At 36.1% G+C, this 12,958-nt stretch overlaps 2 protein-coding genes across 3 annotated transcripts; both read left to right on the top strand.

Moving 5' to 3' along the window:
• Positions 1-1,491: 1,491 nt before the first annotated feature.
• Positions 1,492-7,057, top strand: LOC139843182 (uncharacterized). Its single transcript, XM_071833249.1, has 6 exons — positions 1,492-1,958; positions 2,359-2,941; positions 3,027-3,106; positions 3,243-3,699; positions 3,792-3,886; positions 6,999-7,057. Exons 2-6 carry the CDS (start codon positions 2,745-2,747, stop codon positions 7,055-7,057), a joined length of 888 nt encoding a protein of 295 aa, XP_071689350.1. The 5' UTR covers positions 1,492-1,958; positions 2,359-2,744.
• A 716-nt stretch (positions 7,058-7,773) lies between these two features.
• LOC139904363 (uncharacterized) lies at positions 7,774-11,801 on the top strand. 2 transcript variants are annotated; one of them, XR_011778756.1, is made up of 7 exons: positions 7,774-8,221; positions 8,371-8,440; positions 8,537-8,609; positions 8,690-8,747; positions 8,841-9,096; positions 10,548-11,009; positions 11,415-11,801. XR_011778756.1 is itself a non-coding variant. In XM_071886299.1 (6 exons), the coding sequence occupies exons 1-6, from the start codon at positions 8,156-8,158 to the stop codon at positions 10,559-10,561; spliced, it is 537 nt and encodes a 178-aa protein (XP_071742400.1). In that variant the 5' UTR covers positions 7,774-8,155; the 3' UTR covers positions 10,562-11,397. The 2 variants fall into 2 exon arrangements, 1 of the variants encoding a protein (XP_071742400.1); XM_071886299.1 differs by lacking the exon at positions 11,415-11,801 and having other exon boundaries at positions 10,548-11,397.
• Positions 11,802-12,958: the final 1,157 nt, after the last annotated feature.

The raw sequence follows: 12,958 nt of genomic DNA on the forward strand, positions 1-12,958 counted from the left end.
AATGATATGTTTATTTTCATTTGGGCGGGTTCTTCTAACTGATCAGGGTTCAACAACTCTTTAAAGATTGTTTATTTCTAACATGAAGGTGTTTATTGTGATATGGGGTTTTTATAGTGTACGGAGGTATGGTTGGTTTTTAGGGTTGTATGCTCTGAGGCGGCTGATGAGTTTTAATCTCAATTTTAATGGTTTCTGTCCTTGTAGTTTTAGATGCGTTCTTGTCAAGTTAGTGTGGTTCTGACGCTTTGTGGTCTTTGAGTAGCTAGTCTGAGTAGCTAGTCTTAACGTGGTCTTTAACGGTTCAGAGGTTTGATGGAGTGCTTTGGTAGCTAGTTTCAGTTTTAAGGTAATGCGAAATTCATGCTTGCAACTTGGTCTTATAAAAGGGTTCTGATCCTATTATAGTTTGTAATTTGATGTAATGTAGTGTTCTAGTATATGTTTAATGTGTTGATTCAAATGGTCATTTAAAGAGATGTAAGCCCATTTTGAATAGCTTTTGTAATTGTAAGGTTTTTTCACTTTTTCGTGAAAATTCCTTTTATTTATTTTATTTCCAGTTTTTTGCCAAAAAAAAAAAAGAAAAATAAAAAGAAAATTCTCAACCTAAAATTTTCCCAAGGAAAATAAAAATAAAAATTCAACTCGCCTTCTTATTAACTCTGTTTACCCATTATTTTACGCGCGATTATTGTTGTAGTTGTTGTTGTTGTTGTTGTTGTGTAGTGGTTACAACTAAACGTAATCATATACGTACACATATAATACTGTATTGATATTTTTGTTGATTTTGATTTATTAGTTTAACTGATCAAGCTTGATTGAACTATTGTGGCTTATGAAATTGAAAGTATTTTTTTAGTTTGTTTTTTTTCTTTTTCTTTTTTGCATAGATTGGAGTTCTAGGGTTTGGAAGTGTTGTTTAATTTTATGCATGTATTTGATCTGATATTGATGAAGTATAATTAAAATTGAAGTCGCTAATTTTTTTTACATATAAATCTACTTAAGTTGTTTTTCCCAGTAATATATTTATTATACTCCGTAGTAAGTTTATGAAGATCGATTGGTTAATATGCAATGCTGGAAATATTAAAACATGTGCAAGTAATTTGGGTATTTATTTGAATATCATCAATTAAATCTTTTTTACTTATTACTTTACTGTATGATATATGCTAATATAAAATATATATTTAACAATGTAACTATAGTATCATTTGATTTGGTGTTGATCATTACACATCTGTACGAAGGAACTCTATGTTGATCGTTTAGAATCTTAGATAGTCTCAAATATGCTTAGTTTGGTCCTTCGTTATTTTTACATGGTTATCGGATAATACTTGTGAACATTGAATTGGACATATAATTTGTACCTTTAACTTTAATCATTGCATTTGTTCAATAGCGGCGTTTATTCAGATTTCAGGAGTACTAACATTACATTTAGTTCTATATCACTCACATTTGCATCTTACATGTAAAGTGGGATCCCTTCACTATACAGCTTAGCAAATTTAAATAAATAAATGAAAATCTGAAGCTTACTCTTGTTTGTCATTTTTAGGTTGAATCTTCTGTTTTGTCATGCCCAACTGCGTTGACAGGATTTGTAACACAGAGGGAACTCATAAGCTGATGCAATGGCATCATCTAGTAAATTTAATCTATCATCAGGTAGGTAGCCCAGATAGACCATTATATCCTTCTGCAACGCGTGGTTCATATATAACTGGTTCTGTTGATACATCAGCCATGGAAAATCCTATCTTATTGTCACTTCCAAGCATGTCTAGAACCACATCAACTGTAAGACAAGGAGATGTCACTAATTTTCTACAATGCTTGCGGTTCACCGTCTGGTCTGTTGAAAGGTAAAGCACCTTCTTTTATTCCCGACGGCCTTAAACAACTAAGGACTGGTCTGCGTGTGAGTCAACCATCAAGGCCAGGTAGGTTCATGATAGTTTCTTTTGAGTGTATGTGGGCAGGAGTCAACTTAATTCGGTCTACTAATGGATGGGCCTACTTAGGTCATATTTAGGTGTTAAATTGGTCAATTTTAAAGGAACCGGGAAAAACTTTTGGAAAGTTGTGCAAAGTGTATTCGTAATGCATAAAACATCCCAAATGGTGATATTTATAAGCTTGGATTGTTATATAATAATCTTCATTAGCATATTTGAAACGCTTCATAAGAAGTTGAAAGTTTTGGACAACATGTGTATCTGGTCAACCCAACTCGACTTGAATTCTTTTGACATGTTGCCCAACCTGACCATCTCGCCAATTTCACTATCGAGGATTATAAATCACAGATGTTTTCAGTTTCTAAATTCTAATATATATCAGGGAACACGTGAAGATCTTTAGCGAGAGCTTGTCGATTGTGAACAAGTGTTTTCCAAGTATTCCGTCAAGGAAAAGATCACGTCCAGATGGATGTGGTGATCGCACAGTTATGGGGGGCGGTGTTGGTACGATGGGTACCCAAAATCACGGTCCAACTAGTGTCTTGGATTTTGAACAACATAAAGTTGAAGTAAGAGGGAAAAGTAGTGTTACTAATAAACGCACACGGACTTCTATGGTGGATCAACGGGGGGTTTGTATCTTGCTTTTAGTTCTCTTCTTGTTTGTTAGCTCACAGAAAGAATATCCAAGCGCTATTTTTAATGACACTTCTTTTTGCAACTGATTATTAGTATCAATTCCCAAACGCATAACCAGACATATATATGTACTGTATCTATCTTGTTATTTCGTTTGGTACTTGTGTGATTGTGAATGAAGTTATTAGAGCAGGAAAAGCTAATGGATCACGTTCTTTTATCCCGAAGCCCTATCAGGAGAGGTCTTCCATTCACCATGATAAAAGAGATAAGAGTAATAATAATTTAGAGAAAGAAAGAACAGATTTCAGAGTTGTCAATAAGTACGATATTCATTTTGTAACTTCTTTTGGTCTTATATTAGACATGAAAGTAGTTATGCATCATAACGTTCAATTGTATAATTAGGATGGGTGTTCGAGATGAATTTATTTCCGGTAGTCCCACTTGCACAAAACTGCATGCAGATACTAGAGGTCCAAGATCAGGTACTGTGCCGCCTAAATTATCCCCTGTGGTACAACAGGCAGATATTTCTAACGATCAGGGTTCGTCTCATGGTTACAATCAAGAATTCTATTAATCGTAAACAAACACTATCAACACGTTCTTCATCTCCACCAGTAGCACAGTGGGCCGAACGGAGGCCCCAAAAGATATCACGTACCGCAAGAAGAACCAATCTTGTCCCAGTTGTATCAACTACTGATGAAACTCCTCCTTTCGATTCTCCTCGACAGTCAAAATCTAAATGTGATCATACCATGTCTTCTTCAATATCTGAAAGTGAAGAGTCCGGTGCTACTGAATATAAAATTAGAGAGAAGGGGCAGAAGTGTGATGAACTGGAAATTAATTCTGGACAAAATCTTCAAATGATGTCAAATTTAGTCTTCCCGACAAGAAAGAAGAAGTTGGTGAACGGGGAAGCTCGTAACAGTGGAATTCGTAGAAAAGGTCGAACCGGGCGGGGTTTTGGTTCTGCACGGGTTTCTGCCCCAACGATGAGTGAGAAGGTTCACAATGTGGGCACCACAAAACAACTTAGGACATCTAAACATTCCAATGACAAATCTGAAAGGTTTACATTTTTGTTCTATGAGAGAATTTAATCTATTACTTAAGTTTTTATCTGTTGAGTTATAATACTTGTATGTCATGAAATAATTACAGCAAACTAGGGCGGTTGCCGCCCAGGAAACTCTCAGACCGCAAAGCTTATACACATCAAAAACATACTGCAGTTAATACTGCACCAGATTTTCTTGGTATGGTTCATCAGTTGACCATTCACTTTGAAACTTTTTAGTGGTGGTAAAACGGGCGGTTTGGGCAGGTCGTTAATGTGTCAAAAAGTTTTGGGTCAAAACGAGTAATTTTTGTGTATGCCTAGAATGACCTTAACCATCCTCTGTCAAAAATGATGTTTTCTTTGAATAAATTATTAGCGCTACTAATTCTATACTCATTTGATCAGTTAAATAATTGAAGTTTTATACATTAAAAATACAAACTCGGTTTCATTTATGCCCGTTTGACCAATTTTTTTTTTTATGCATTCTTTTTGGTGACTTAAATGACTGGTTAGAATAATAACCTATCAATTGGCATTAAGGGATCTGCTTTCACGTAACAGATTTGGGGGTTTTTGGTAACCCTAAATTGAGTAACAATTCAACAATTCAAGATGGGGAAAACGTCAGGAGGGAAGAAGAAAAAGAAGGTGCAAACTTTTCCTTGGGTTTTGAGGAATAGGCAAATAGGGTTAGATGATGAACATGAAGGAAGATCCTTCGATCAATCTACTGGATCTAATCAATCGCCTAGATTGGATACGGTTGCACATGAAGACGGTAATTCTTCGTGTCATATGGATGATCAGATGAGCATACACGCGTCATCAGAATCTTCTGGCAAGGAGGATGAAGGTGTGACTGGTAAATTGGCTGCTGTTGGGACTAAAGTAACAAGTGATGGATCTATGCAGGACCCAACCAAGCAGAGATCATACTTAATTACTACTGGTGGCTCAAATGATAATCATGATTCAGAGGGGATGGTTCTGAAAACCTATAGTGCTAGAAAGAGGAAGGGTAAAATGAACCAGCTGATTGATGTTGGGGATGGTCCTTCTAAAGAAAAGAAGAGTGCTCAATTTGTTCTTTATGCTGGTGATTCTTCTATTCCTGTTAATGAAAAAATACTCCCTGAAGTAATTAAAAAACGCAAGGGTAACAGGAAGAAAGGTGGGTATGGTAAGAATTCTGCTATAACTGATCATTCTATTGATGATATTGTAGTTAATAATGATGATATTATTGCTAAATCTATTGGTGAAACAATTGCTGTTGCTAAGCCGACTGTTTCTGCTAGTCCTGTTGTATTCTTTAAGAGTTCAACAGATGGTAGTTATAATGAGGTTGATGTAAACCTAGTGGCTGCTGCTGAGAATGCTGTTAAGTTATTTAAGAATGATGGTTTTAGAGAGTCAATTATTGTTCCTGATGATTTCTCCCAATTTACATTGGGTGGCGATGTAACATTAATGAATATGCAGGATAATAATAGTGGTGATAATGATAATGTTGTTCCTGGGATTAAATCTGTAACAAAGGAGGGAGTTGAGACTAGTGATGGGCAAGGCAATACAGATAATAAAACCCCAAGAGCATGGGTAAATCCAAACGTCACTTTTGCTGACTTCTTAAAACAAAACAAAGATGAAGAGGAATTAAAAATGGAATTCATTCCACCTGTTTTAATGTCTAATGGTCAAAAGAGAGTTGTTTTCTCCGCTGAGGAGGTTAAGAAGGGCGGTAGTGCATTTTCTCTTCAATTATATGGGTATTTTATCGGAACTTCTATGGATTATAGGGTTGTTAATGCCCATCTAAGGAGAATGTGGTGGAGGTATGACCTTAAAGAAATCGTGAAAACAGCTGCAGGATTTTATTTATGCAAATTTAAAAGTGAAAAGGGTATGAAGGAGGTGCTTGAGAGTGATCCATGGTTAGTTAATAATGTTCCTTTTTTTGTGAATCAGTGGGAACCTGGGGTTTGGCTTGAAAAAATTGAACCTGAAAAAGTCCCAATTTGGATTTGTATTCACAATATTCCAATTGAACTATGGAGTGGCAGAAGTATAGGTAAACTTGTTAGTGGTATTGGTAGGCCTATGTTGATGGACAAAGTTACTTCAGAGAGATGTTTGAGTAAAAGTGGAAGACTAGGGTTTGCTAGAGTTTTGACTGAAGTCAATGCAAATGATGACCTTCCTAGCTTTGTCGAATTTTCCTATCCTGTGATTGGTTCTTTTCCAGCCAAAGTGGGTAAACTTGAGGTGACCTATCAATGGAAACCGCCTTCATGCACTCATTGCAAAGTGTTTGGCCATTCTTTTAATACTTGTAAAATTAGGCCTAAAACAGAAGATGAAGTATGGGCACAAGTGTTAAAAGACGCTTTGAAAATCAACAATGATGGTGAAACAGTTGATTTAAATAACCAGTGTGTTGAGGACGGCTTTAAAGTTGTTGGTAAGAAAGGAAGGGTTTTTCAGAAGTTGAATTTTGATAATAATAAAAGTCAAAGGCAGTCAACCGAAGCAAAAGGTATCAAGAAAAATGCAGTTAAGAATAATTATGGTATTAAAGACAATATTGATGTGGAGGAAACAGATTGGAATGTGGAGTCCCAGAAAAGTCAAAATCATAATGTTTTGAGGAAAGGAGATAAAGGGAAGGGCATTGATGGTGAAGGTAATAATAAGACATATTCTAAAGATAGAATTGAAACAAACAATCCTTTTTATGTATTAGTAGATGATGAGGGTAATACTGATGATAATACTGATGAGATTATAATTGAAGAATCTATAAATGATAAATTTGATGATAGGTGGAACTTACGGAATTCAGAAAAAAAGAAACTAAAAAGTTATTTGGATAAACATAATCCTCCAGGAAAAGAAGTAATCGATCAATGGCAACCACACGAGTTCAAGTATTTTAGGACTCAATGGATTGCTGCTGGATTTGGTAACTTTGATAAAGATGGCATGGTTATTGGCGATTGATGTTAAGTTTGATAATAATGCTCCGAAATTAGGGTATTCATCTTGTTAGTTTCTTACTTTATGTCTAGTATAGGTCCTCGAGTTTCACTCAAATTAGTGTTACTCGTATTGTAATCCTCTTTGTATCATTTCCTTATCAATAAAATTAGCTTGCTTTTCAAAAAAAAAAATGACTGGTTAGAAATAAAACATAACCTGTATTAACCCATTTGTATGTATCTGGATTGATTTTTCACCCAGTTTTAAAGTTCCAGTAAGTTCTTTGTCTTCGCTTTTCTTCTTTCAACCATGATGACTTGTCTTAGTTTGCTCAGATGATGGGCATGAAGATCTTCTGGCAGCACAGCATGCAGTTATCTCATAATCCCCTCAGCTATAATCTAAATTTCTAATTAGGATAGGGACACCAGTCGTTCTAATTATTGGACTGATGTTTGTAGCTCATGCATTATCCAGCCCTTTCTGGAGGCAAATGGAACCAGTTTTTGGTTTTCTATCAGATATGGACATATCATTTATAAAGCGACAGGCAAGTATTCTTCATATATCTCATTCATTAGTCATTTTATTTGTGCCCTTTTTCTATGAGGTGGTCACTATTTCTTCTGGTTTGGTAGTTAAAACTATAGGTGACAAAATGAATGGTTCTGGCAGGTAGGTAAACTGGTCAAAACTGGCTAGGTCAGGTTGACCTGAGACTCTTGTCCAAAATCATTGCCATTACCTTTTTCTTATTATTTATATTAATAGTAATAATAATTTTTTTAATAGAACAACTTAGGAGGTTTTGGGCAATTTTTTGACCCTTGGTCCAATGTGGGGCAATTTGCTATATATCTATTCGTAAGGTTTCACCCATTGGCGATAAAGAGTAACCTGAATTGACCCAATTATAAGTAAATAGGTCAAAGTTGCCACCTTTAGCCTTTAGGTTGACCATATGAGGATTATTCTATAATTCGTTCCAATTTTAAATGTTAAATTATTTAACAAAATCCTCAATACACTTGGCTAACTATTTTTAAGTTGTTAGATGTAAAATGCAATCTAACTGTCTTCCAATTTCATTGCATAACAGAGAAGCATTTCATCCGCTATCACTACCACTAACACAAATGCAGTATCATCAAACGTTGATAATTTTAATACTCATATTAATGGAATGGACAGCAGAAATCTTGAGCTGAACCCGGAACCATTACTGCCAAGAACACCGAGTCCTCAGGATATTCCTCTCTGTCAGAGACTTCTCGCTGCTCTAATTACATAAGATAACGATAACCTAAGTATTAATGTCTATGGTTCCAGATTTGAGTTCGAAATAGATGACAAATCCAAAGTCTCGAAACACTAGCAATTGCAAAACTTGGAAGTTAGTGGACACTATTCTTATAATGGGCATTACATAAATTCTGTGCAGAAGTCCTGTAAGGAACGTGTACATAACCTTTCAGAAAACCGTATGATTCCCATGAATGAGAGACTACTTCTTGAGATTCAGAGTATTGGACTATACCCTAAACTAGTGGTTTGTGATCTCTTTAACCTTAACTCTTTGTAACTATTTTGTGTTGCCTATGGTCACAAAATTACCTAAATTATGATGATAAGCTGGTTATTTTAACAAATTCATTAATAGGGTCAGTAATCACTTTCGATTGATACATTTTTCTGCAGCCTGATCTAGCAGACACTGAAGGAGACATCTCTGGGGATATCTGTAACCTAGAAAGCATGCACCATGAAAAGTTACAAATTTCTTAAGTACGTTATGTAATCTTTTATTTGAAATTTCCAGAGTAAAATATAGTTTTGATAACTTTTATTTATACTATGAATTAACAGGTTGTCAGAAAGAAAAGTTTGCTTGAGAAAATGTTGAAGACTACTACTGACGCAAGACGGCTCCAAGAGATGTAGGTTTTTTGATTACCTTTGTATGTATTTAGTTTCCGTTGAATATCATTTAACTATAGACCACAATCTAAATTTGCAGGGAATATGAACAACATTCTTTTGACGAGCTCACAGGAATGGCTTACCAGAAGTACATGGTAATGTTTATTGATTATGTGACAAACTCCTGTTATTGAATTAATATGATTGACAAAATCTAAGATTGTTTCTGTTTGGTTAATGCTGTACAGAGTAGTTGGGACCCTACTGCACCTGGAGGTAAGAGTGCTGGTAGCAAAGTTACCAGGCAAGCTGCTCAAGCTTTTGTAAAACGGACATTAGACCGATGTCAAAAATTTGAAACAACTGGCAAAAGCTGCTTTAGCAAGCCCTTATTTAGAGAAATGTTTCTATCGGGGCCATCACATTCCAACGAGACTCAATTATGTGCCATGACTAATGCCGACTCTGGTCAACTATATGCAAATTCCACGGAAATAGTTTCAGGTATTACATGTAAATACATGACTTTAGAGCTAGCACAGTGGGCAGGGCGGGTGGGTTGACTAACTGGTCAAAACGTGTATTTTTTGCGAGGAGAGGTTGGCCAGAAACACTTTGTTTCAAAATAAAGTTATAACTGATACGTTCAATATGAATATAAATAAAAGATATATAAATGGTAATCTAAAATTTGAATAATACCTAGAGATTGTATGCATAAAAGATTCACTGCTGAAAATTTGAATTAGTGAGCATGTTGGGTGGTTTGAGTAACTGGTCAAAATGTGTAAATTTTGGTAAAAGAGGTTGGCCCGAAACACTTCATTTCAAAAAAAATTTGTAACTTCGTTTTTCAATAAAGAAGGTAAAATATATTTTTATAAGTAATAATCTAAATCTTAATTATATCTACTTCCTGAGTTGTTGGGTTTTTTTTTTTTTTTTTTTTTTTTTTTTTTTTTTTTTTGTTTTTTTTTGGGAAGAAGAGAAGAGAAGTAAAAAGAATATCACATTGTGTTCCCGAGTTTGGTTTAAGCAGAGAAGCGAAGAGAAGTGGGGGGAGGGTTTGACCTTTTTTTCTCTCCCAATTTGGGAAGAAATCAAAGATCAAACAAGTTATATAATTTCACTTCCTCCCGTTTCTCTAACTCGGAAAATGCACAACGTGTAAATTTCATTCTTTTCAACTCGAGAATTGTGTTCTTTCTCTTTTTTTGAACAACAAGCTTGGGATCCCGGGGGGACTAAATCACCCACGCCATCATCTCCGGCAGTTGCATAACTCGCCCCCAACTGCTGCCCTGCAGGAAACCCGGATCAATCTGAGGGCATGGCCGGTAAAATCCCCTCTTCCCCGCAACGCAATGTGCGAAACGCGACCTTGGGTGGATTTCAAGGTCACAGGATAACCTTGTGTGCAATGTTGTAGTCCCCGGCAGCCGAACTCCTCACCTCTAACAAAGAGTATCAGCATGCCACTAACACTTGAGCTACAACACGATGTTTTTTTTTTCTATCATTTTATATCCTCTTATGTTCTTTTCTTCTGATCGTAAACTCGGGAGCAACTGTTGGCTTAGTTTATTTGTCTTTCTTTTTAATTTGTCTTTCTTTTTAATTTTCGAGTTTGCTTGTGTGATGTGTTAGAGATAAAACATAAGCGAAATGTCCAAAATCGGCCCGTTCGTAAGTGTATGTGTCTAAAATTAAAATTGCCCCTTCTAGTTCTTGTATTCAAAAGTAATAATATATTTTGAGGTTTTGGATTTATTCACCAATTCTTTCTTCCGTTAGCAATAACATTTAGGTACACAAGTAATCCTTTCAAACATAACCCAATATGTAAATGGCGAAATTGCCCCTAGTAATCCTTGTATTCAGATGTAATAGTTCAATTCATCTTTTGGGTTCTTATATTCACCAGTTGTTAATTTCATTTGCAATGTCGTCACTAGGTAACACAATTTAACCTTCCATTGAACAATCATGAGATTTATTTTGGTGCAAAAGGAAAGAAGAGTGAGAGAGACAAAGAATGGAAGGGAAACAATGGCTGCTATAAAGTTGAGACAAAGACAAAAACAAATCTCAAGCAGAAACCGACTCAATTATCTGCTTCCGTTAGTAAATAGTGGTTCTCAATTCATGGTTTCAGATCAGCATAAACCAACAGTTGAGGTCGATGTGAAGGAAAATACCGAATACGAGGAACCACTTGATTTTTCGCAACCTGCAAATTCCTGATATGGATGATGTTCTTGGAGATGATTTTGGTGAGCAAGGGCAGGATATAGGTTCTTGGTTAAACATTGATGATGACATATTACAAGATGATGACTTTATGTGTCTCGAGATTCCAATGGATGATTTAACAGATCTGAATATGATGGCTTAATTAAAGTTGGTTATCATATTAGGTATAGACATCTTCGGCATACAACTACTACTTACATAATGACGTTCAAGTGACTTTCCGTTCAGTAATTAATTAGAAGACTACTACAGATAGATTCTTTTCAGAACATGTAAACAAGTTTTGAGGGAGGGAGCTCTTTATATATTTTAGATTTTGGTGCTAGTTTTAGTGACTTGGACTGTAAAAAGCTTTTTTGTTTTACTAGTAGTATATCTTAAGAAACACTGCAACTGCAACTGCAACTGCCCCGTGTACATACAACTTATGTTTATACAGTGGCGATTGTGGTAAATAGATGTCTTGCAGTTGCAGTTGCAGTTGCTGCCTCCTGAATACTTGTATCTGCAGGTATCAACTTTTTATCTGTCGCACTCTATTTTCGTATAATTGTGTGAATATTTCACAGGACGTTTCAGATTCGGAAGTGGGGGTATGAAAAGATTTGGAGTCTCATATAATAAGATAAGATTTCATCTGGGTTTAGATCGTGAAGGAGGTATGAGTTTTTTGATTAAAACTGGAAAAAGCATATTTGCTACTCTCTCTTTTATTGGATGTAGGAAATGCAAGTGTATGCCATCAGCGTTGAAGTGCTGTTATTCAAAGTTTACATTATGAGGTCATTGTTAAACCGATGTATGCGTTACTTTGTAGTGGATGAAAGTGACATCTGTATGTGCTTCATGCAATTAGGAATAGATGGCACTATGCTATCCAAAATGTAAATGCTTTCTTTGTTCCTCCATGTTTTAATGTCTGCTTCACACTTATTTTTTACCAACTGTCAAACCTGCCTAAAACATACGTAAATAAGTCAACTTTATATGAAGTTAGTGTTTTAGTAACCGAATCTCTCCAAAATTTGAGTCCAAGTCATTTTTTCACCGCTTCTTTTTCTATGTATTTTGTTTTTTGTTTGTGAATGGTCTAAATCTTTACTCCCCCTATACCGTCCTTGGCGGGCGGGTTTGGGGTACTGGTGTTGGTCAAAACTTGTGTACGTACTTGTAGCGTATGCAGTGAAAGTTGTACGTTGCTGTAGGTTTGGCCATTTCCCAGCAGGAAAATGTTGTTATTAATAACATAGAAATAGGAATGCAGTATGTGTTTGAGTGTGTGCTGGGAGTGGAATTAAACATGCAGTTAAAAAGGGATTGTGGGGGTTGGTACAAGTCATTTTCTTAGTATCTGTTTTCCTTCATGCTGGTTGTCTTTCTCCAAACCCACATGTGGCTTAGATTCAGTTTAGGTTAGTGTATCTTTGAGATTGACTTTCCATGCATATTTGGTTGTTGACTTTATGAGTAAATTAACCACTTTTGGTGGACGGCACAACACAATTGGCGTTAATGATAACGCAACCCGCATGCGCAATGAGTACGTATGCGGGCACTCGCTAGCATGCGTATGTTTGCACTTGTATGCGGCATGCGGTATGCGGATTCGTGTCGAATGCCTTTGTCCCCGGTACGGCGATTGCTTGGTTACCAAGTAAATATCTTTTTCATAATTATATCCGTGATTCGGGGGAGTTAGTTATGGACGAGATTATCATTATCTTAGATGGTTCTAGAATTAGGGTTGGCCTATATATACAAACCCTTATTATCATTCTAAGAGGACAATCACGTTACGTAACCATCATCTACTACACGTCTTACGTAACCAGCATCATCTAGCATCTTCTCAAGGTCAACAGGTTAGTTCCTCGTTAAACTAGCACCTACGACCTTACTTGGGGCCTTCTGATCGACGATCGTTATCAAAGGTGGACTTAATCACATGGCCACCCCGACAACGTCATCATGTCGTCCAGGGTTATTCACGGTAGCCGGACCAGAGAGCCTTGTTCTAAGATCCTTAAACCTCACTTTACGCATTGAACAGGCATATTAACCATATGGTTAAAATATGCATGATCAAGTGGTGCTTTCATTGACAGCCGAACTA

The sequence above is a fragment of the Rutidosis leptorrhynchoides genome, chromosome 4 (genome assembly GCF_046630445.1).
Source record: "Rutidosis leptorrhynchoides isolate AG116_Rl617_1_P2 chromosome 4, CSIRO_AGI_Rlap_v1, whole genome shotgun sequence".
NCBI classification, from domain to species: Eukaryota; Viridiplantae; Streptophyta; class Magnoliopsida; order Asterales; family Asteraceae; genus Rutidosis; species Rutidosis leptorrhynchoides.

Coding starts and splice junctions, on each gene's coding strand:
- LOC139843182 (XM_071833249.1), top strand. CDS start 2,745: ATGTACTGTATCTATCTTGTTATTTCGTTTGGTACTTGTGTGATTGTG. Junction 2,942..3,026: donor GATTTCAGAGTTGTCAATAA/GTACGATATTCA, acceptor TTGTATAATTAG/GATGGGTGTTCGAGATGAAT. Junction 3,700..3,791: donor TCCAATGACAAATCTGAAAG/GTTTACATTTTT, acceptor AAATAATTACAG/CAAACTAGGGCGGTTGCCGC.
- LOC139904363 (XM_071886299.1), top strand. CDS start 8,156: ATGATTCCCATGAATGAGAGACTACTTCTTGAGATTCAGAGTATTGGA. Junction 8,222..8,370: donor GACTATACCCTAAACTAGTG/GTTTGTGATCTC, acceptor ATTTTTCTGCAG/CCTGATCTAGCAGACACTGA. Junction 8,610..8,689: donor GCAAGACGGCTCCAAGAGAT/GTAGGTTTTTTG, acceptor CTAAATTTGCAG/GGAATATGAACAACATTCTT.